The sequence below is a fragment of the Perissodus microlepis genome, chromosome 8, assembly GCF_051167445.1.
Source record: "Perissodus microlepis isolate ML-2025 ecotype Zambia chromosome 8, ASM5116744v1, whole genome shotgun sequence".
NCBI lineage: Eukaryota > Metazoa > Chordata > Actinopteri > Cichliformes > Cichlidae > Perissodus > Perissodus microlepis.
Window position 1 is genome coordinate 26,070,074 of NC_140468.1, and position 24,744 is coordinate 26,094,817.

Genomic DNA, 24,744 nt, shown 5'->3' on the forward strand with positions numbered 1-24,744 from the left:
GATGTGTGTGGAGAACTAAAAACCTTCCCCAAAACAGAAGCGTCATATCTCTTTATGTTCACTGTTGTAGGTGTGATTAAAGGTCTTTTAAAACGGTGTCTGCTTCTACAGGATTTTAATTGCACCATACAGGAACATTTGGTTTATTCAGTTCAATTCAATTCATTTTTAATTATATGGTGTCAAATCACAATGGCAGTTGTCTTAAGGTGCTTTATATTGTAAGGTTAAGATAACTATATAACACCTATGAGCAAGTGCTTTGGCAACAGTGGGAAGGAAGAACTCCCTTTTAACAGGAAGCAACTTGTAGCAGAACCAGGCTCAAGGATGGGTGGCCATCTGTCATGACTGGTTTGGGGTGAGAGCAGGAAGGCAGGACAAAGACACGCTGTGGAAGAGAGCCATAGATTGATAGCAGATTATTATTAACAGAAAGGAATGAACCAAAGTTTTAATTTACATTTCCTTTTAAGGATTAGGTTAGAAAAATTGTGAAGAGGTGCTCTAAGTCAAGCCTTCTCCAGACACTCATGTGGATTTTGCTAGTATTTTACATTTTCTGGTGTTTTAACAAAATTAAACGTAATAATATGTAAAACAATAGAGACACAAGGTTGTAAAATCAAATCTAGATAAAAACACATCTTAAAATGTATTCTTAGTTGCAGTTTGTCACCACAACTACTCACTAGTCAGTCAAAGGTTGTGCATGAACATTCTCAACCGTTGATTTTCAACCACTTTCACGGTTGTGTTCACATTGCTTGGTGGTAGGCAACCTGTTTCCAAACTGCCATGATCCATAATCGTACATTGATGATAACCCAGCCCTGACCTCACCTGTCCTCCCCAAGGCATTCTGTCCCAATGAGCTCAACTCATTTGATATACAACTCTTTAACAAAGGTGGCTCAAGTCACGTGGTTGCTAACTGGTTGTATTCTAGCCATATTTTGATATAAAGCCAAAGTTTATGACTTTCTGCCATTTTAAAGTTAAATGACTATCCTGCAGTAATTGTTCACAAGTTGTGAGTGATTTCTGTGTATGTGTATTGAGATTTTCACAAATTTACTGCAGTTAATTGAACCTTTTTGTGACAAATAGTTTGCATGTAATCGCCAATTTTACCACTTTTACCACTTAGTCCATTTCAACATCTTTTCTAACCTTAACCAGAGGTCTTCTGTTGCCAACCCAAACCCAAGCACAAACATGACCTGATCCAGGTTGTCAAATATGACCACTCAAGTTCCTGAACGCTATGTAAAGCTTGCTAAAAGCACTTTCAGAAATGTGGGTGATTCCTATCTGAAGTAGAATCTCAATCGTACTCAAAAAGGGTGATTTATACTCTCTGAGTATAAATGTAAGCTCCCCCTTTTTCATGCTCAGAGCTGATCTCATTTGACACATAGTTGTTTTGTATCATGCTACACAGATGTGAAACATCCAGCTGCTCTGACGCCCAGAAACCCAGTCCTGACTTCACCTGTCCTCCCCAAGGACTGCATTACAACAGCGCACACACCTATACACACACAAACACACACAACTTGCCATCTAATTACCAACCAAACATTCCTTCTGCCTGTGTAATTAAGTGCTATAACAGATGCTATGCTAATCCGAGCCGGAGGACTACATCATGACTTCTAAACTTCGTTGTCAACCTGGCAAAAAAAACCATATATAACAGAAGAAGACAACATCTGTTTCAAATTCATGTGGCAAACAGACTTTTTCCACTGACTGACCTGTGAATATGTATTTGCATTCTCTCATTTTTCCAGCTTTGTTACTCTTGGCCTAGAGCAAACCAAGCTGTGCAAACCTCTTCCAAAAAAACGTAATGAAGGTCGATATGATTTAACTTCAGCTGTTTACTTGATGTTAACCTTAACGTGGCTCACATCAGCCCACATGTTTACTGTTTGGACATTTTAGAATCCATCCACAGATTTTGGATAAATCCAAAGCTGGTTAAAGAGAGGGAGAAAGTGATTTTCTGACAATTGTAAATCACTGGGCTGGAAATATTAACACATGTTGTCAGAAACTCCGACTTTGATGTAAAGTAGGTAGAAGAAATTTAGTTTCTTTTGCCCGTCAAGGAAAAAACTAAGAAGCAGCTGAATCCATTCTGCCTTAGTGGATTTGTAGAGGACTTGTTAAAACACCATGAAAGAGTGTGGGATGCCTAATTAAACTGTTTGTTTGCCTCTGCTGTCCTGAAGTGTACATTGCTAAAGATAATACAGAGCAGTAACAACATCTGAACCAAACTTCACACCACCATTTCAATGATTTCAGGATTCACTCCACAGTAATACCTGCCTCTGGGCATGAGCATGGCCAAACAGAGATGTTGGAAAGAAGAATACTGTTAAAAAGAACTGGGGCTCTGCAAAAAGCTTCACATATTTGTTTGTGAGAAATTTAAGCATCAGAACGTCTTTCTAAGATTCCAAATTCTCAGTCTGTCACATTTTATTTGTTTGTGCTGTGGAGGAATCAAAGGCTACAGTTTGCAAGAAAACACGGCTTTAACTGCACAGATGCTGAATGCTAAACCATCCCCCTTGCTGCTGTTATGACAAGTGCAGGGATGCGGGAGTGCTGCTATTGTGATATTTGTACAGGGAGGAAAATCTGCTTAAAAGAATCAGGATTCACAAAACTTCATTACTCATCTCTGGTAGAGAAGCGCTGGGTGGGGGGTGGAGGGGCTACAGAGCATATCAGAAGGGGTTTTTTTATTATTTTTTTTATTATTTCTAGCTGCACATGAATGCCATTGTGAAACAAACCCCCTCTGGGGATGAAAACAAATGAAGCAGAGAGCAAAGAGGAAAACGGCTAATTTCATGTAAACATAAATGCGATGGTTCCTCATTAGAAGTAAGAGTGGGGGGGAAAACTTGCAGGCTCCTGCAGTCTTGTGCACTTGGAAACAAAGTCATGATGTTTGTTGAAAGAGAATCCGTTCCTGCTGGTAGAAAAGCCACACATATACAGTTACACATACACACAAACAATCACGCACACACAAATACATGTCTACCGAGCGACGCATAAATCTGAACTGGTATTTATTAAAGCAACGGCAGGTCATCAGCTGCCGTAATTAGGATGATGAGCAGGAAATCAGCAGGTTTTGATAGCAAAGAGGAAGCGTGGAAGTACATCAAAGTACACCACAGAGGAAGCAAATTATATTTAAATCGAGTCGATTTTTTACAAAGGCAGTCATTTACCATGAAACGGTACAAGCATTCAATTAAACATTCAAAAGCAGGGTCAGGTAAAGGATGTCATCTTGCAACCACTGCAAGGTTACACCAACACACACAGGCACACACTGAGTCTGATTTGTTGGAGCTAAAATGGATGGGAATAAACCACAAGAGCTTAGTCAATGTGGCTGCATACTAATCAGTGTGTTACCCATGGGAAAACTCTACCCCCGCCCTACTAATAGGTGCATGTGGGTTGAGAATGCATACACAAAGTCACCTTCTCAACCCCATGTCGCCCATCACCGGAGCTATGTTTATGCTTGCTTGTATTTGATTGCAAAATGTATTCATGGGGACTGGATAGGGAAATTGAATCTGGAAATATTTTACCTCTGTCCAGTGTCTCGTAGTTGATCATCGGTGATGTGAGTGGAACATTGAGCAGGACTTTAAGCATTCAGCAGGTATAAAGTGTGGTGTTTGCACAAAAAGAATTTAATCTTCTAAGTAAGAAAAAGAGAAGGAAACGAGGACAGAAAAACTACTTTACCTTTCTGATGGCCTCGTCCCAGTGTCACAAAACCAGAAGAGATAAAGTTGTGAAGTTCAGCGCCTCCACTGCTTCTGACGCTCTCTTTTCCGTAGTGGAGACCTGATCACATACAGAGACACACAGAGGCAAGCATGTAGAGCCACAACACAGAAACATTATAACACAGCAGTTGGGGAGACCTGAATGCACAGTGTTAGTGTTCTGAATCCTGAATATGAACATTTAAATATTGTGTAACCAGTAGGTAACTTGTGTCTGAGATACTGAGGGTGTGCTGTCCAAGATGTGTACTTGCATTTACACAGCATTTTCCCAGTCTCACTGACCGCTTAAAGCACTACAAGTGACATTTTTAATCATACATCAAATTATTCTATGCACTTCAAACACTTTATACCTCACGTCCATGGCCTATTAACCAGTTAACATATATGACCTTGGGACAGAGGAAATAAGATCAACTGAAAAAACCCATGCAGGTCTAGCAATAACATTACAAACTCCACACAAAACAACTCCAGCTAGGGTTCAAACCAGGAACCTTCTTGTGTGAGGCAACAGCACTAACCACCATGCAAATCAATAAAGAAGGGAGCTTTATCCCACCAAAATATCCTGTTATGCAGAAGTGACTAAATACACCCATTTTCATTGATTAATAAGAAAGCATAATATTGCAGTAATTTTTAAACATCATAAGGGAATGATGTCAAACATAAGCATCTGACTCACAATGAGATGTTAAGCTAAAAATTAACATGCTTTATTTAAATATGCTTAAATTTGGATTTTGTTGGAGGCACACTTGTTTTCTCTACAGCAACTCAAAAATTTTAAAATTCAAAAAGACAAGGGAAAAACTGTGTGTTACAGTCAACAATTGGTGGTCAACATGAGTTTTTTGCCATATCCACACTGTGTTTAGACTGTTTAAGTCTTAACAGTTAAGGTTAAGAAAAAAGCAACATGAAACACAATGGCGACATTGAGCCAGAGGGACAAAAATGCTAAACCATGTGCAATGGAAGACAACGTGGGAAATAATCTGCTAGCACTTCCAGGGAAGGCAACTGTAAAAGTAAAGTATAAAGTATATCTGAACCTTTGCAATAATTTTGACCATCTCTTTGAAGCCTTACCCTTTCTGAAAGTAGCATATTCAATCACTTGTGGGACTATAACAAATTAATATTTTCATTTTTTACTCACTTGTTATTTTAGTAAATAAGCTGGTACTTATGTAGTGCTTTTCTACTCTGTTCATGCACTCAAAGCGCTGTCTATGAGCTTCATTTGTCTATTTACACAAAGATTCATACAAATGCTTTTATTTAACATTCACACGCTAAATTCAGGGTTTAGTCACACTCCAATGTCGCGCACAAAGCTGTCCGATTATTAAATGACTCATTTTACCTCCTGAGCTGCAGCCACTTGATATAAAATGATAGAAATGAACTATAAAAGCTACCTGCTTTCTCCCAGAACTCAAATGTCAAAAGGTGGCACCCATTACAAGTGAATCTGACAGTTAGGACAAAGATTTAATTTATTAGTTTGACTCAGTGTTTGGTGACAAGATAGAATACTTTACGGTTATTGAAAATGCACAATCAGACTAATGGCAGAGATTGGACATTTAGATTATTGCTTTTACTGTGTTGGCATGTAATTGTCCGTGTCATTGTAACTCTTTTATATCACTGAAAAGCACAAATATCACAGATTTTTTCATTTTCTTTGTGACACTGACACAGTAAAATGTAACATTTACACAAAAAAAGACATATAAAAATGTATAGAAATTACAAAGCTCAAAAAGTTATGTATCAGTTTTTCATGGAAACTAAATATAGAACCACTTTAATACTAATAGAACCCTTGGAATATAATATATATACTGACGTATAAAATCAACAATGTTTCACTTTAAAAGAACATTTGCAGGGCAGCTAAATTGTGTTTGAGTGTTTCTATCAAATTTCTTATTTGCCTCAGATGTGTTGTTTTTTTTTTTTTGTGCCAAATATAAAAATTTTCCCATGGTGTCGTTACACCTCAGACATGGATTGAGGGGAAATGGCTGAAATGTGAACAGCAGCTGCAAACACAGTGCTGTGATATTCAAAAAAAAAAGGAAGAAGAAGAAAAAAAGCAATATGTTTCCACCACCCACGTACTAGTGCACTTTGAACTCAATCACACCTCTCCCTGTGCTGCCTTCATGCTGCAGATAGAATATCTACAAGGGTTATTTTACGCATTCAGTCATACCAGCATGCATGTATATATATCACATGCAGAATTGCTAGTGCTGCTGCACTATTGTCTTCTTTTGTCATATTTGTCATTGGTAGGTAACTCCACAGGCCATTGTAACGACCCTGGAAAAACCATTCAAAAGTGATCAGAATCCACCTTTTTTCCCCTCCTGCTTTCTCTCCCACTGCTCACTACTGAGAGATAGCATGAAGAGTCTGCAGAGAGAACGTTGCACATTATTAATTTATCCTCCTTGATACAAAGAAAATCGTGACTTTCACCTCAATGATGTACTATGGAAATGAACAGCCGCTGGAGCCAATGCACGCTGAGGATTCATATGGTAATATTTTTTTTAATCTGACCTCTTCACTGCACACCTACACCTCTGAAATTGGAAAAATGTGAATAATAAGATAATTATATTATGAACAAAGCCTGATGTGGTGCAGCTTGGCAGGCATTGGAGAGACTATCTGAATCCAAGGTCGATTAAGGTCCAACACAGCCAGGCAAAAGTAATTTGATTCAATTCAATTCAGTTACGTTTAATTTTTCGAACATCAATTCACAACAACGGTCACATAGAGATGCTTTATACTGTAATTTAAAGAACCTACAATATTAGAAAGAAACAGAAACAATCACATGACCCCCTTTGAGCGAGCACTTGGTGATAGTGAGAAGGAAAAACTCTCTTTTAAGAGGAAGAAAGCTCTGAAAGAAACAGGCTCAGGGAGCGGCAGCCATCTGCAGAGAACTGTTGGGGGTGAGGGGGAAGAGACCAGATAGAGTCGGGACAAAAGACAGATTACGGGAGAAAGAGCCAGAGTTCAATTCTAACCTATGATTAAATGCAGTAGTAGTGTATAAACACCAGTTAAAAGGAATGAGCAGCCGAGCAGCCTGAGCTTATTGCAGCATAACTAAAGACTGGTTCAGGGTCAACTGATTCTGCCCTAACTATGAGCTTTATCAAACAGGAAAGCTTTATGCCTAATCTTAAAAGCAGAGGCAGTGTCTATTTCCCAAATCCAAACTGAAGGCTGATTCCATGATGGGGCTTGATAATACAAGATATTATATGTGAGGAGAAGGATTTTAAATTCAACTCTGAGCTGAACAAGGAGTTAATGAGGAGAAACTAATATGGGAGGAATGTGGTGTCTCTTTCCAGTCCCAGTTAGTACTCTTGCTGCGGAGCTCTGGATCAACTGAAAGCTTTTTGGGAAGCTTTTAGAGCAAACTGATAAAAATGAAATATTATAGCCTTGAAGTTATAATTGCATGAATCAGTGTCTGAGACAAGATGTTTCTAATTTTAGCAAAAATGCACAAATGAATCAGAGTAATCCTATATATTTGTTTAATGTGCTCACCGAAGGACATTTCCTGGTCACAAATGACTCCAATATTTCTCACATTATTAATGAAGGACAAGGTAATGCCATCTAAAATAAATATCTGGTTGGATACCATGTTTCTAAATGTCCTAAATGTTTCAGGCCAAGTATACTAACTTAAAAAAATGCCTGTAGTTTAACTAGGTGATTTGTACCATGAGACTTCATGGATAAATAAAACTGGGTTTCCCCTGCATAGCAATGAAAATGTGTGCAGTCCTTTCTAATAAAATTCCCTAAAGGAAACATGTACAATGTAAAAAGTATTGGTCCCAGCACAGTCCTCTGTGGAACTCCATGACTAACGTTTGTGTCTGAGGAAAACTTCCCATTTACATACACAAATTAGACTCTGTCAGATTGATATGAATCAAACCACTGGGCTGAGATCGAACAGGAAAAATACAGAGGTGAGGCCACTGTCAGACGCCAGTCACTCATGCTGTTTCTGTGACATGATGTACTCTAACTCCTGACTGAAACGCTTTCCAATAAAACGACATTCCTTTGTAAATGATCAGTTAACTGTTTGACAAAGATTTTTTTAAAATGATGGGAAGGTTAGAAACTGTTTTTTATGGCTGGATTGAGTAAGGGCCTTAAAAGCATGTGGTTCACAGCCTGTTAATAAAGATGGATTAATCATATTTAAAATTAAAGCATTCATAAATGGTGAAACTTTTTTTTAACAATCTTGTAAGGCTGGAGTATTGATGTTTTAAAGGAAGACATTATTGAAGTTAACTCTGAAAGATTGATTGGAGCGAAAGACTCTAAGTTCCTCTGCTTAATGACACATCTGTGCGATAGCTGTGAATATTTTTTTCTCTATTGGTTAAAATATGTAAAGAAATTCATAAAGTCCTTGCTAGTTTAGGTCAAAAAGGAATAATTGGCTCAAGAGAGCTCTGAATCTGTCAGCCTGGCTACAGTGCAGAAAAGAAACCTGGGGTTGTTTTCCTTGATCGTACCAAATAGTAAACGTTCTAGCTTTATGGAAGACTCTCTTATTGTGGTACAGTTTTAGATTTTGGATTTTTTTCTACCCAAATTAAGATCTTTAATGCAATTTTCTCTCCAAATGATGTTGTCTACTTTAAGGCACAGATTTATCAGTTATGCAAGGTACCAACCTACCAGTATCGATCTCTGATTTGTTGCCTTCTTTTTTGGAGCAGCCACAGTATCTGGGGTTGTAACCTGAGTATGATTAAAGGCATGGCTGGGCTTATTTATATTTTCTCTAATAAAAAATTAAATGAGGTGTTAAGGCTGGGGGTGGCTGTAGCTCAGGAGGTAGAGGTTCAATCCCTGGCTCCTCCAGTTTGCTTGCCAAGTATCCTTGGGCAAGATACGAATCCCAAGTTGCTCTCCGATGCATCCATCAGAGTATGAATGTTCATTAGGAAGCACTAAAACAGATAACACCTGATTTTTGGCTTCTCTGATTAGGGTGGACAAAGTTCAGAGTGGCTTTCAAACGATTCATAACTCTGTCCAGGTCTTTGGTTGATTAATAAGTAAAATAAGTAAAAGATTGCTGCCACTCCTCTCCTTGGCCTCTGACAGTATGACTTGTGGGTGCTAAATTATTTAAACTAACATATTCATATTGTTGTAACAAGGTTTTCTATGGAAAAGAAAATCATCATTCTGATCAATTATTTATTGATTTATAAATAGTGATTTATAAGAGAGAGAGCTAATATTTAATATTGCACATTCATTTACTTTTAAGTGTACTTAATGGTATTTGATCAATCCTCTGTGAATTTTAAGTCTGCTTCCTAAATTAAACCGTAATACCATTTATATACTGGTTTTAGAGAATGATCAGAACTATATGTGTCATTTTGATAAAGCCATTTAACTGTAGCTCAGTGTCACATATCTCATTCTTTTTCAGTTTCTCTGTTATATAAGCTGAAACCTCTAAAGGAAACATTTTCAGTGATACCTTGGAAAATACATGCCCCTGCCCTCTCATGAAACTAATTGTGCAGTGCAGTCCTAAGTTCTAACCCACTCTGGGCTGTCTTAAACCACAACAGCTGCGGGATATAGTTGGATTCCTGCCTCTGCACCTGAAACACACTTATCCACATACACACATATGTCTGGCACTCAGGGTGCCAGAAGTCCAGCTGTATAATAAGGGGCAATAATGAGATCTAGGGCAGGAGACAATTAGGTGGAGTCTCTCAGTTGCTCGGGTTAAACACAGGTGCACTCAAGAGAAAGCTTCTAATAAACATGTTGATGCAGTCAGCACAGAAATGTTGTTTTTAACATGGGGCCTGATGATTATCTGGCCAATGGGGAGCCAGTGAGGTCACAGCGGAGATGTTATTGCTGCACACTTCAAGGATTAATTGGAAAGAAGCAGCAAGAAGAGGAAGCAGATGTTTGTTACATGTGTGTAGTAGTGGTTGAGGCGGGATGCCTCACTGAATATGATTATAAAAGTGCCTATTGGCAAATAATTAGAGTAATTAATTCACTGTTTTGTTGTTTAGGCAAAATTTGGGGTTTATGTGGAAAGAAGGTGCTACACACAGAACGCTTTTAAAAATATGCATCTGAAGATCACGCCATAACCGCGAAACAGCCGAAAATGTTGTTGTATCATCACGACCTCTAATTGTCCACAGCAGCTGACCTTTAAGCTCGAGAGTCATCTCATAAAATGAACTGACAGCTCAAATCCCTTCAGTGCTGCATTCAGTGCAGATATATAAATACCAGCTCAAGGCTTTTCAGCTGCTACGAGAACCCTAACATGCGGCGATTCAATGAACTCAACACCATAAATTAGAATCCAATCTTTAATTCAACTCATTACAAGTTTATTGTTGTAGTTCACCCATTCTACTTTTGAAAACTGGGCCTGACCACTCAAGACGTTGCTCATTAGGAGATGGAGGATTCTTTTATTCTGTTCTGCATTTAACAGGGAGACAAACATAAGATCTCTCAAAGATCTGATCTCTCTTTCAGTAAGAGTACTACCAATCCCTGCAAGTGTTCTAAGTGAAGTGAATGCTTTTAAAACACTGTGATATTAGGGAATTCTAGTTGGCCTGCCTATAAGGAACAAATGCGCTTGACTAGTATTTTTTGGTTTCTGTACCTGAAAACTTTACTTCATCATTCTCTGCATTAGGAAACTGTCAGAGAGGAAACCAAGCAACACTTTAAAAACCCTCCAAAAAACAGGCAACTCTTTGCCTGTGGTTTGTGGTGAATAAATCAGCTTCATCTGAAGAGAGCTGTGGGCCAAACTGCATTACTCAGAGAGGCAGTTATTGTTTACTTTAACCGACGGCAAACTCCTGCGAAGGTATCTGCTCCTCCCTTTCAAGGCCGGCTCCTTGTTGTGGCTGCGGGGTGCTCTGTGTTTACACCCCGACCTAAAAGAGGATCTGAGCCACACAACAATGCAGAGTGGATTCGAATAAAAATAGAAGCACTTGCGCTGGTATCATATTATGCTGTCTGTACTGTTTTTGCTGTAGGCCGCTCTTTTTTTTATTTAAAAAAATGCAGGGATGTTTTGCAGTGCACCAAGGGTACCATGTTGCCACACAAGATCTGTGATGTGAAAAAATAAATCAGCGTGTATTTTTAGAAAAGGGCTGAAATAAAGGATTTTAAAATATGTTGGGGAGGACATCTCTGCAGCTAAGAGAGACTGGACATGTTTAAATGCAAAGATCAAAGAAGATATGGCTGTTATACCCACTTTAGACATAAGTTGACAGGATCCTCTTGGGCCCCTTAGCCTTTTACTTCATGAGGTCTGTCCACCTGATATAAAAGTGTCTCAGAAAGCCTCTGGATGTGAAGTGCCAGCAGCAACAGTTCCACCCGAGAACCCTCTCCTTAAGAGGCATGCCTTGCCATTCTGTGCCAAATGCCCATTTAGGCGTACATGAATATGCATTTTCTATGTGAGCGAGTGGACTCCCTCTCTGTTCTCTCAATTTATATGCACACATTAACCACACTTGTGCCCGCACTGTCACTGCCTTTCATGTCCAACCCCATCAGGACGGCTGTGGTCCCTGATGTGGAGGGGGTGGGTTTTTCTATTTTATCTAGGATAGACTGAGCAGAGCTGGCGCAAGTTGTATTCTCTTTGCAGTGACTCTCTGCAAGCAGGCAAAACACAGGCGACAGAGCAATATGAAGATAAAGCGATGCCCGAGCTCATGTGAGGAAAAAAACATGCAAGTGTGCACTGGAGGCAGGCTGACATGTGCAGCTTTGCATCTGCCCTGTCTCCCTCTCTGTGCATGGGCCGGCAAGTGACCATTAAGGATAGACCAATTCATTCACTAAGCTGAGGAGACATTAAGTGAATGAATGCAGACTGCAGCTGCAACAAGCACTGTACTGCAAGAAAAATGTTCCCCCCCCCCCCCCAAGTGTGTGATAGATGTGAAAGTGACAGAAAGAGGCCAAGTTTACATGACATTCAAGCGGCTGCAAATCCAAATAAAGCTGAGAATATGCACAATCTATTATTTAAAGATGAGGATGCAGAGAGACTGTTGCTGTCTTGTCACACAACTCAGCCATAACAACTTCATGTACTGTGTTAGGTGCTGTGCTGCTTACATCTACAGCTCAGAAAAATAAACATTTTAGCTATAATATTCTCTTCGCTCACATTTTCTGAAGGTCGTTATGACTCTCTCATCGATTAATATAAATATGTTGTTATATGATTGGTTTCTAATTAAAACATTTCAAAAAGAGTGGAAAAATAGGCATGGATTAAGATTTAATCGAGGGATAGGTGGGGGTGGCATCGTAGGGGATAGCATCAGGCAGTTTATTTCCTACATTCTGGACTACATTTGTGCGCCAGTTTATATATTTTCTGCACTAGTTTCCACTTTAATATATACTGCAATATAATGTACTGAGACTCTTTGGCACTGTAGTGCTTTCAATTAAATTTTCATGACGTTTTTTACATTCAACACTATAACTTCCACATCTACACTTACATGTTCTCCTACTGTACAATGAGCTGACAATATTGGCTGCCATCAGGCTGCTTTTGTGCCTTTTCTTAGGTGAAGTAACCTGCGTAATCGTCCATGTATGTATGAGAATTCATTTATTTGCCCTGGACTTGGGGGCTCAGATGTGTTTTAGTATGATATACATATTTATGGAACTGACTGAAAGTGAGAACAGCCAATATTATCTCAAGGTCAGTTAGCAAACTAGCAACCATATTTCCAAAGGTAAAAAACAGTGGCTCACAATATCCTTTCACTTCTGATTTCTCCAACCTGCTCGTTTTCTCACAGCATCAGAGCTGTGAAGCTGCTGGCAGAGATCAAAACACTTTGTCTCAAAACTTTGTCTACTAATCTGAGGTTCGATCTCCAGCTCTCTCAGTCCACATGTCAAAGTAGCCTCGGAAAAGTTACTACACACCAAATTGTCCGGTGCCAGCATTGGAGTATCTGAATGACAGATAGCCCTCAAAGTCAGAAAATGCTTTGAGTGCTCATTCAGAGTATCAAAGTGATATATATACCTTGTCCAACTATAGTTTGGATATAATAAGAATTTCTATACAGCAAGATGATTTCTAAACAGAGATAACTGCTTGTTTTTCATTTATCACAGTGTGAAAGCATCCAAGCAAACACTTTGACTCTGAGTAACTGGGCCTTGGATGACAAAATGACAGTTCAGCCTTCCCAAGCGTTGCTCGAATGTCATTCTTAGACTTTTTTTTAGCTAAGGGAAGTTTGCGTATGAGAATTATTTTATATTGTTCTGTTATTTTAAAAATGAAACTAAATTTTCTTGCTGAACTCATGAAAAGTTAAGCTGTCATATACTGATGTATGTAAAGACAGTTTCTGCTGGCTTTTAATTTTAGTTTAGTTTATATAACTTGCAGGAAATCCCCCAGCCTGACTTAAAAATTAAAAACCACAATTTGTAGTTACTTACCAGTGTCGACCACCTGAGCTTTAAATTAGGGGTATATGTATAGCAAGGGGAAGTTTCTTCTCTGACAGTAAATACATAGATAAATTAATAGATCATGCCACAGAAAACGTTACACAGCAGTAAAGTCTGCCGTGCTTTCAGAGCTACATCACCTTTAATTTTCTACTCCGTATCTCTGCATTTGCTCATCCTGCACAGAGGCTTAACATCTTTCTGTTTTTCTTTCCATCTCAGCAACTCCATTGTAATATCTCATTATTTTCCATCTGTGTCCCTCTCCCCAAGTGGCTTTGTATCTCTCCATCTGATAACACCTGCTTTGTCTGTGAACCTGCCAGTGCTGCCTGGATTCTGTGTCCGTTTTTCAGGCCATATTAATGACTCACACTCCTGTCTGTTCTTGCAATTGCAAGGTTAAATGACTCCGTGTGTGTGCTGACTGAGTGAGAGGTCATCACTTCCAGCCTATCAGAATCTGCTGGGCAGGTCTACCTTTGCTAGTCTGTGATTATCTGTCCTTTAGTCTCGCTGTTGCTCTCTCTTCTCTTTTGCTCAAATCAGATGATTACAGGATGTTACCACGGAAGATTAAAATGCTGAAAGGGTCAGTACAGTGGGTGCGATTTGAATGGTATTGCAGAATTTTACACACAAATAATGATGATATGCTGCAAATGCATTGCACAAAAATGCTCTCAAAGACACAGGCACAGGGTTCAGCTGCTGAAATGTCCCTTCAGCCATAAACATAAGCTTTAGAGCTTCGAGTATAGAGAGGAGAGCAAGAAGAGCTCTTACCATGGTTGGATTTGGAGGTGTGAACAGGGGTGTAGTGGTTCTTGGATGAGGTTCTGACTGGTGTGTTGTCTTTGGGTGAGCCATTCATGGCTGCAAAATTCTCACAGTCGTATTGTGATATAGGGATGGGCCCCTGCTGCCTCAGGATGTCTGCAAGGGCCCTAAAAACAGACAAGCACACAGCAAACAAGTGTGAACATTACACCAAAAAGGAGGCTTTTCCTCTTTGTACAGATTGTCTCTGTGCATGCATCTGAACACAGTTAAAAACCAGACGTGAATTGTTGAAACAGTGTTGCGCTATTATGGGTAATTCAGGGCTGCTCCGTTTCTTGTTCTTCTGTCTCTCTCTCTCTCTCTTCTTTTTTTTCTTTTTTTAACACGTCTGGGAACATGACGAATGTTCATTTGCAAGAGAAACAGCGTTGGATGTGTGAGTATCTCAGCTAATTGGGTTGAATTTGAATGTTTTTCAGACCGCACCAGGTGCATGTGGAAGGATGAAGCCCTCGAGGGGGGTGAAAGAGGGAGAGAAGCAATCATGATGAAAGAAAGTAAAAAAAATGTTTGTTTGGTTTTTTTCTGACATCATACTTAGAAAAAATGGGGGGAAATCTAATTGCTTTGAAGGCGCCGCAGCAGCTCAAAGCTTTTGTACGACAAATATATTGGTGGTTTAACCTTTGCCTTTAAATTAATATCTTAGCTTCACTTTACCTCCCCCCTCTCCCCACCTCAGCGATTCATCCCTTTCCCACCCTGCCCTCCTTTGTGACCCTTATGGAATGTGGTGGTGCCAGTGGTGCATGCGTGTCACACAGCCTTGATACAGCCAAAACATTAATGCAAACATCATCTATTATTCACAGACTTAAGATTGCTCAAGACTGTGAATAATGCATTCAGTAATAATAAAAAAACAATTCAGTGTTGAAGATCTTATGTGTCAGCATTTGTTCGTGTTGGTCTGCCCGTGTTTGATGGGGCCAGTAAGAGGAGATGGGATGCAGTTGCACCATCTCTGCTAAGCATCCTCATCCACCTCCTCACCTGAACACACCAGACAGCCATGTGCTGATGTGTAGAGGCTGAAGAGAGGGCTGTCAAGTATGATTCTTGACAGCTGGCTGGTTGCCTCCTGAGCCCAGTATGCAGACTAGTGTTAGACTCCAGCACTAGTTACAATTTCGTTTTCTTTTTTTAATTCTGCAATATGAACTAAAAAACATAAAATATAAACGTTGGCCATTAGTCCTTCTCACTCCCACTCATAGCAGATGCACGCACTTGTTTCAGGAGCACCAGCCTACCACAATCAGTATGATGACACTCTTTCAACTTCTCTCTATAATTATTTTAGGCTTTGGTTTTTCTGGGATTTAACATCTGCTGCAGATCGAACACAGTTTGATCTGAGAAGTGCTGCCTTTTAGATAACAGTCTGTTCATTCATTCCAGTGCTTTACCAGCCTCATTTTCACTTCGTTAGCGCTGATAGAGAGAAAGAAAACAAGTTGCTTGCTTGAAAAATATCGCATTTGACAGCACTTTGGGCCTGTTTCTTTGACCTTTAGCCCCTGCCTGTAAATGGACTCTACATCTCTGTGCATATTATGGTCTGTCCAGTTATACATATGCATGAAGTGCAAAAGGCAGACTTTTAATATGCAGCTTTGTTTCTTGATTAAAGGGAGCATGTTAAGCAGAATTATTACAGCCTTCCTCCCACTCACCTGTGTATATTCATTTCTTGAGGCGGCTCTGTGGCTTTGTCATATGCAACTTTGGCCGACACTCCCAACACTATGATGAAGGCTATGATCCCACAGGTGATGTAGACCGCCGTGTTGGTCTGATCCATGGAGAGATAGGGATCATTGGTCGGGATGGGGGACGGAGTGGCCGTCTCCAACCAGCCCGGCGTTACGTAGTTCGTGCACGCAGTCTGATCAAGTCGGTCTTTCTTATACTCGCAGCAAAAGCGCAGGAAGCACGTCCCGCAGCAGTACCGGTGATCCGTGTTGTTGCACTCGAACGCACTGTCAAACTGCCCGCTTACATCGAAGTAGCCCTTGCAGGACTCGTGTTTCCTGACGGGCGACGGTTTTGGAGTCTTCTGCGGGACGACCGTGGGGATAGCTGTGGCTTTCGGAGCCTTCCTGGTCGCCTGCTTGGGTTTTTTACCGCCCGTTGCGGCGCTCAAGACGCACAGGGGGTCCAGGTAGATCAGCAGCAATAAAAGGTACCTTATCCCCATGATAATGTGAAGAAGTCTTCCAGTGTTATGTGCTTGCACAGACACTTCAACTCTGGTTAAACGCTCAAAGGTTCAGTCTCGTGCAAGTCTTCCCCTATTCGGTCAGTGTCCTGTGCAGCCGTCATGCTGAATGCAACTCTGTGCGGACTGTTGTCAAGGGCATTCTCTGCAGTTATTATGCAATGGACACACTAAAGCCCATTGCGAGCCTTCGCTGAGTGTAGACAGGAGAGCACAACCATATCTTGACCGGGCTCAGGAACTGACAGCCGCCCGGGCTCTGCGCGTTCTCCCCGCCTCTGCTGAGCTGTTGCGGCGCGTCGCTATCCGAGGTGCTGATATCTGGAGCCCACAGTCAGCTCCGTTAAGAGTCAAAGTTAGGCTGGGGGAACAAATAAAACAAATGAGCTCATTAGGTATTATCCTCACGTCAGAAGCGCGTCATTAATTCATTTTTCTACCCGTATAAATATCCCGACACATTTGAGCCATGAATTTGAGTTCGTTCGTGCAGTTTGCGCGACACCTCGAACTTGATAACATTCCACCCACACGCCAAAGGATCGTCCAAATGAATCTGGTGTGTTATCTTTATGTTAAGCATCACACCCGAGCATTGCTGTACTAAACTAAACGTGGCGCCAAGAGCATTCCAGTCATTAATTTCAAAGAGGATTCAAAGTAAGTTGACGACTTTTATTTTTCTCGATATATTCACGGTATTTTAATTCGGAGTGGGAGTATGAAAAGCCAGCCTACCTCTGTTAGGATACCCACTGGGGAGTTGCTCTGTGTCTGGGTCTCTGAAAGTCTCTCTCCCTATCTCTCTACTTCTCCTCTCCTCTCCTCCTTCTTGGTTTTCTCCCTCCCTCTTGTCTTACATCACTTCGGTGCTGGCGTCAGAACTCAGCCATGTATCGGTAAATTGCACCCCCGTCTTCTTTTTTTTCTCCTTCTCCTCCTCCTCCAAGCAAGCCTGGTTATTGGCATTAACACTTCTAAATTAAATGGCTGCACAGACCTCTTGTTCGCTGGCGGTATCCGGCAGCACCCTTCACTCTCCGCATGGGTTGCATGTTTATTCGTGCTTGCAGTCTTCTGCGCAATTTCCTGACCTTTCTGTGCGGCTGGCTGTTATCATTTTGTGGCTTAATGTCTGTAAACACGCATTGTTTTCAGGAGGAATCAACACTAAGCTGTGCTCCCGATCACAGTTAACACACTCATTATTGCAGATTAAGTCATTCACGTTGGCACTGTAGCCAAGCCATGGTACCTGGGGGATTGTGGAAAACTGATAGGGCTAAATTACCAGTCAAGTGTGTGTTCAGCACTGTTGCACTGAAATGCACACTTCCACAAACAGATCTCCCTCGTTCTTTTTTAAACGGCGGTCAGGAATGCAAACCGCCCATGCTTTTATTTCCAAATAAACCCCCTCACTAATTAACACAGATTCAGCTATAGAAATCGGCAGGTATAATGAAGAGCTGCATACATCGCTCCCAGCGCTTGAAAGCAGAGTTATACTACACATCATATTCGCACACAACACTTTCTCGCCTTCTGATGACAAACTGCCAGGGGTGTCTTGACAGCAACAGCTTCAGAAAGGTGTGGAAGCTGCGGGGTGAGAGTGGGACCTTAAATCGCAGTTATCCTCCATAGCTGGAAGCGCACAGCAACGTGAGGAGAATTCAGCGTGTTGTTAATGACGAGTATTTCTGGTAGGCAGCGGGCTGTAATGATGTGAGACAAAGGAGCACTAGTAAAGATCAGACAAGAGAGAATGTTGTGAGAAATTGGAGAGAAAGAAGAAGAATCGACTAGAAGTGTTTTATTATTTGCAAACCTCATATACAAAGAACATTTGATTACACGTTTATTAAAGTTATAGCTAAGTGTGATTATGTTTGTGGCTTTTATTGCATTTTCAGAAATCCACTCTCCCACACAACACAAGTCACAGTGGAAAGACTGAGCAAAGACTTTGGTGAAAAGAATTTGTATGAAGCTACTAACCTTATAGACCTAAATAAGTACACTTTTCTCCCCCCCCCCCCCCCCCCCCCTTACTTTAACTCCCCGAGTTCTGAAATCCCAATCAGTGAAGACCCTACTCTAAGTGTTTCAGAGACAAGCAAAAAGAGAATGTTTTAGTATTTTGTCTTCCAGTTGCCAGTGCATGGAATAACAATTTAAGAAAAAGAGTTGTGTTGAGTTGATGAAATCGAAGCGTTTTGGTGAACTACTTTGGAGATTAAACAAGCCCACTTAAGAATCTTATTTCAGAGTAATTATTTTTGTTTGTACATCTAATACACTCTGTAGGTGAAATTCAGCAAATATGATGGGGAAGTCTCAGAGTTATTAGAAGAGTGAGACATGGCACTCAAAGAATTCAGAGTAGAAATCTATGGGAAATTTCTAGCAAAGGTAGTAATGACCGTATAAATTCCATGGGGCAAAAGGCCATTTAAAACCTAATTTTAGAGCAGTTCACAAACCTTTTAAGCTGCTTTTATCAGATTTGATAGAACTTGATTCTATACATGCAGCTTCCTGGTAAGTACTGAAATTAAAGATAATTTAAGTAATGGTGGAAAATAAGTGCCTGGAAGTGTTTCAAGAAGTAGAAAATGGGAAGTAGAAAATTATGCATAATTATACTGTATCATGTTGAGTCGTTTGGGGTTCTATTTCTCTCAAGTTCCATTATTTATGGCTGTGTAAAGTAATGAAACTACAGTTAAACACTGCTTTTGTGTGATTAAGAAGAAATTGACTGAAAATTAAGTGATATTGGCTGAATAACTGTAGTATTTAAAATGCTTAAATTCTAAAACCACAGGAATTTTCAAGAATACCATACTTTTAAAGCAGTTTGTATTAGGATTTTCATGTTGAGGATAAATGCAGAGTGGTAATAGATACTCAACAGAGACCGCTGACGTATGTAGGCTTGGAAACTATTTAGGGTCAGCTGTGTAAATGCCCAGAACTAAAATAAATGCATGAGTTAGCTAACTCATGTTTTCTACTGAATATAAATATTTATTTTAATATTTTCTAGTTTATTCAAGTTTTACAATATCCTATTTTAATTTCTTCAGAACTTTAAATATGGATTTTTTTTGTATTCAAAAAATGTGTTCTAAATATAAAAGACACAATAGTAGTTAAATACATTTGCAAATAGCTGTTTCCCGTATGTGTATAAGGTCAAAGAAAAAAAACTCTTAAACAACAAGGTGATAATTTGTCCAATGTTATGTCACAACTGGTTTTACTGCTCTAAAGTGACCAAAAAACCCTGTCTTAAATAAAGGCAAACCACTTTTATGCTCACATGAAAGATTCAAGAACCTGAAATTCCACTCATGCAGCCATTATTTACAGTCCAACAAGCCTGAACTTCCAAATCATTACAAAACTGGGCATGATTTTTGAATGTGCTAGAAATGAAAAGTTACTCAAAAGGCCTTTGCAGTGAAGTCACGTTGCTGCATTTTATATCTAAATTTCATAGGCCAGGGACAATTGACTACGGTGGAACTCACCATGCTCAAATCAGGGTCAAAATTAAATCAATTTATTTATTTATATGTGAAACACTTTGCTTATGAACCATAAAGAATTATCTAAGCAAAGTACTTAGTATGTCTCAAAAGAAAAAAAAAGTGGGCTTTATATATAATTGGGAAATTTTCTGGAGAAAACCTGGACTTGCATCCATGTTGTTGCAGCAATCTACCTCTTCAGCTTCAGCTTTAATTCATTTGAAAGCCTGATGCTTAGTCTTGTCCAGCTGGAAAACTTAAAAAAACAGGTTTATTTGTTATCTATCATCCACCCTGGCCTTACTCAGAGTTTCTGTCTGATTTCTCAAACTTTTTATCTGATTTAGTGCTCAGCGCAGATCAAATAATTGTTGTGAGTGATTTTAACATCCATGTAGATGCTAAAAATAACAGGATCAACACATCATTAAGTCTATTATTAAACTCACCTGGCCTCTCTCAAAATGTAAAACAAAAATGTTGTTCTGATGTACAGGATAGATGCCTGAAAGTGCATAAGAATGAACTAAACATAATATCTCCCTGTTGATTTAGATCACGCAAGTGTGGGGCCAGTCGGTGATAACAATAACTTCATTCTCCAGGAACTGTCTGGTTCTATGGAAAATGCCAGTTGGGCTCCACGGTGCCAGGCAGTGAGCACTGGGCCCATCGGGTCCTCAAATGTCAGTAGCAAAATGGACCTGTAAAAGCATTCCTGTTTTGGTGTTTGTCTCATTGTTGCCCCTGTGGCATCCCTGTTTTTTATTTAATTGACACCAAAGCAGCTGAAACCGATTAACAACCCCTCTGCTACTTAACTGACCAGATCAGTATCACAGAAGTTTCACTTACTTGATGCCATACTCTGATTAAAAAGTGTTCCCTAATTATTTTTTCGAGCAATGCATATCTGACAAATTTAACTCTTACAACTTTTGCCACATCATAAGCTTTAATCATGTAAAATTAGCTGAAAGTGAAATGAATAAAAGTATTATTATTCAATGTGTTTTAACTTCTTTCTTTCACATTGTGTATTAATTGTTCGAGAAATTTTCTGTGGATAAATCAATAATTTATACATTTATTGTAAAACATTTTAGGCCTTGAACAGTGTTTCTATGTTTACATGTAAATTTGAAAAAGACATGGGTCTACACACAACACAAATAGCTTTTTTCCACTAGTACCTACTCAGCTTAACTTGACGCTACTCAACTGGACTCTACTCGGTTTCTGTTGTTTTCCATTACAATTGAGTACGTCCTAATGTGTCGTCATAGCAACATGCCCGAAAGTCTCATGACGTCATGTGTATGCAGCACAAACGCAACACAACACAGGACGCCGCTGAGGCGATAATATACCTGCTGCTTGGTGTATCACGGGGTTGTTTGTTGCATCGTCATTTCTCTCATTGTCAGGTTTCAAAAATGGCTAAATTAATTTTCATGAATGAGTCGCTCTCATGACTCATCAACTGACTCCACTGACTTGCCAATCAGTGGATCACCTGTGATTGCTTAGGCCCCCTGAAGTACCTGGTACCAGGTATTACCACCTAATGGAAAACCTTAAAAATCGAGTCAGGATGAGCTGAGCCGAGCCGAGTAGGTACTAGTGGGCTCTCACAGTCCTGTGAGAAACAGTATGAAAGAGGAAAAATATTCATTGCATTTTTGGCAACTTTTTGTTAACAACAATGTTAATTTTAGACAAAAAAAGAGTTTCTTCCATAACATTTTGAAATTATGGCAAGTATTGATCATGTTGATAAAGGTCTCAGAAACTCATGTATCAAATATGATACAAAGGACATTATAGGATTAATCCCAGATACAGATACTGCAGCTGAAAAAAGAAAAAACCTGGAGCACCAGTTGTGGATGAATCAAAAGTAAAACGTAGTCAACAACAAATATACCATTTACCTTCATAAAAGTAATGTTTAAAAGAAAAAAGGAAGAAAAGAGAACGGGAGACAGTAGCTGTTTCAGGGAGTCACTGAACCTTTATTAACATAACATATATTTTCCAACCATTTTTTTAAAACCCTTTTAATCCTCGTCAAAGGAGCTTGCAAAGAAAAGCGTCTGGACTTCTTTAAGTTACTTGAAGACGTTTCACCTCTCATCCGAGAAGCTTCTTCAGTTCTAAGGTCAAATGGTGGAGAGTCCCAGATATAAACCTAGTGGGAGTATCCCCCCACAGAGGGACAAAAGGACCCCCTGATGATCCTCTAATCGCCTGAGCCAAGGTGTGAAACTGGGTGTGGGTCCTGTCACAAGCGCATGGCACAACACAGAAGAGCCACCTCCACAGGACAAGACTCAGCAGTCCATCTGCATCTTAAGGATAAAGGACACTCTTTCGAGGATGCCAATGTTCACATTTTGGACAGAGAGGACAGATGGTTTGAAAGAGGAGTGAAAGAAGCCATCTATGTCCACTGTGAGCGACCATCTTTGAACAGAGGCGGGGGTTTACGACACCAACTCTCTGCCATCTATAATCCAGTTTTGAGATCCCTTCCCAGACGCCTTAACGCCCACTCACATCCTGGGCCATCTGACCTCAGGAATTCGCATGATAAGGTGGGGCCAGGTTTCACAATGAACACACCCGAAACTCTGGCTGATTGGGACCCACACCCAGTTTCACACCTTGGCTCAGGCGATTAGAGGATCATCAGGGGGTCCTTTTGTCCCTCTGTGGGGGGATACTCCCACTAGGTTTATATCTGGGACTCTCCACCATTTGACCTTAGAACTGAAGAAGCTTCTCGGATGAGAGGTGAAACGTCTTCAAGTAACTTAAAGAAGTCCAGACGCTTTTCTTTGCAAGCTCCTTTGACAAGGATTAAAAGGGTTTTAAAAAAATGGTTGGAAAATATATGTTATGTTAATAAAGGTTCATGATATCACAAGGAAACTGACTATAAAGTTGCATTAATCCATATCTTTCAGCACTGCCCACCAGAAATGCACAGGAACTGCAAGATCAGATATCATCGCTGCAGATGGAAGTCATCTGACCACCACCTTGCTGTTCTATGACATTTTTTATGAAGCACACAAACCCGCTTACGACTTCTGCATAAGCTGAGAGCAGAAGACTTTTCCTGACTGTGTCACTTCCAGTGCTGTCATCTTTCCGTTTCCTCCCCTCCCTGCTTGTCCTCCAGAGGAAATACGGTAGGAAGGTGGAATGCCAGTTCTCATTAGAAAAGGGATTTCAAAAACTCCTTGACAGAAACAGCATGGGGGGGAAAATGCTTTGCATAAGCATATTTTTTCCACTATCACCAGTGGTGTGACTGGCAGCAGGTTAGGGTACCAAAAGATCCTAATTTAAAGTCTAAGCCTCTCCTATAAAACTTACTGTACTGTATCTCCTGAATAGATTAGCACATCAGGCTGATGTTGATAGACTGAGTCAGGAGGTAGATTTGCCCCTCAGGAGAGAAATAGAAAGACTTTTTGAATAGAAGTTTTCTTTTTTTTAATTTAGGACATATCAAATATTTCACTCAGTATAGGTTTAGCACACTGAGTGACATGTAGTGAAGAGAGAGAGACTGTGATGATATTTGTGTCTGAATCTCAAACCAACAATGCTGCTGATTGGGAGGCTGAGAAGCAGTTGCTTGGTAACCACGTTTTATGATGCCATCCATACTTGTGATGAAAAATTTAAAACTACTCAATACTGAACTATTCTCTGGGACTTTGACATAAGATATAGATGGTGCTTTGAAACATATGGATTAGGACACCAAGCTGAGCATCAAAGAAAAATACACAGTGGTGCAAAACATACAAATACACAGTAGGAGTACAGACTGTTTCCATGAGTTGCAATTCATATTGCTGTATCCCTAAACGCACAAAGGACCTGAAGGTAGTTTATACGCAGCCCGAATGCATATGCAGAGGGTAGTGTTTTAACCTAAACCTTGTACTTTCTGTGTGCTGTGGTTTGTGACCTAGTGGGATGATGTTCCATTAATGTTTCAGATCCATTTCTGTTCCTGCAATAAACATGATTGAAGATGCATCTTGCATAAGGCTGCATTTGGCATCATTACTACATCCCATTACTGGTGGTGTCATAACTGTATTAATGTTTGATTTGGTTTTGGTGGCATATGTTTTTTATAGGTTTGTTGTCATGGTCTTTGTAATTATTCTTTTGGATTTCCTGCATGTTGAAGGTTTTCCTTTTTTCATTTGCTTCCTGTCTTTCCCCAGTTTGCATCTCATATTTTTCTCTGTGTTTATTCTTGGTCTCTTTCCCAGTTTACCACAGTCTTTATTTTGAAGGTTTATGCCTCATCTGCGTTTTATTGCTTTTTATTCACTAACACTTGTTAGTGTGTAATTGAGTTTACCTATTCCTTACTACCCTTCTCTACCTTGTGTATATTTAACTTTTGTCTACTCCAGGAGCCCTTGTCAGGTCCTTGTCATCTTTTTTTTGCAGTTTTCTTATTTTTCCAGTTGGTTCTATGCCATGTGCTCTTGGATTTTGAATGTCTCAGACTTCAGATCATAATGTGAACACCAAGGAGAGACATTACTACTGGTAATTCCTATGTTATATGTTTTAACTGGCTTCCTAATATTAGCCATGGATATTAGGGATGTGCACAACTAAAAGGGTTAGCTGAATGACATCTAAAATG

At 39.9% G+C, this 24,744-nt stretch overlaps 1 protein-coding gene across 11 annotated transcripts in view; it reads right to left on the reverse strand.

Moving 5' to 3' along the window:
* shisa6b (shisa family member 6b) overlaps window positions 1-16,497 on the reverse strand; it is an 82,718-nt gene extending 66,221 nt beyond the window's left edge. For all 11 annotated transcript variants that reach the window (XM_084938424.1, XM_084938423.1, XM_084938419.1 and 8 more), the window contains exons 1-3: window positions 15,974-16,497; window positions 14,241-14,401; window positions 3,793-3,894 (exon numbers count right to left, since the gene is read on the reverse strand). In XM_084938424.1, coding sequence (XP_084794550.1) covers window positions 3,793-3,894; window positions 14,241-14,401; window positions 15,974-16,497 — 787 coding nt within the window. The remainder of the gene's footprint in view (window positions 1-3,792; window positions 3,895-14,240; window positions 14,402-15,973) is intronic.
* Window positions 16,498-24,744: the final 8,247 nt, after the last annotated feature.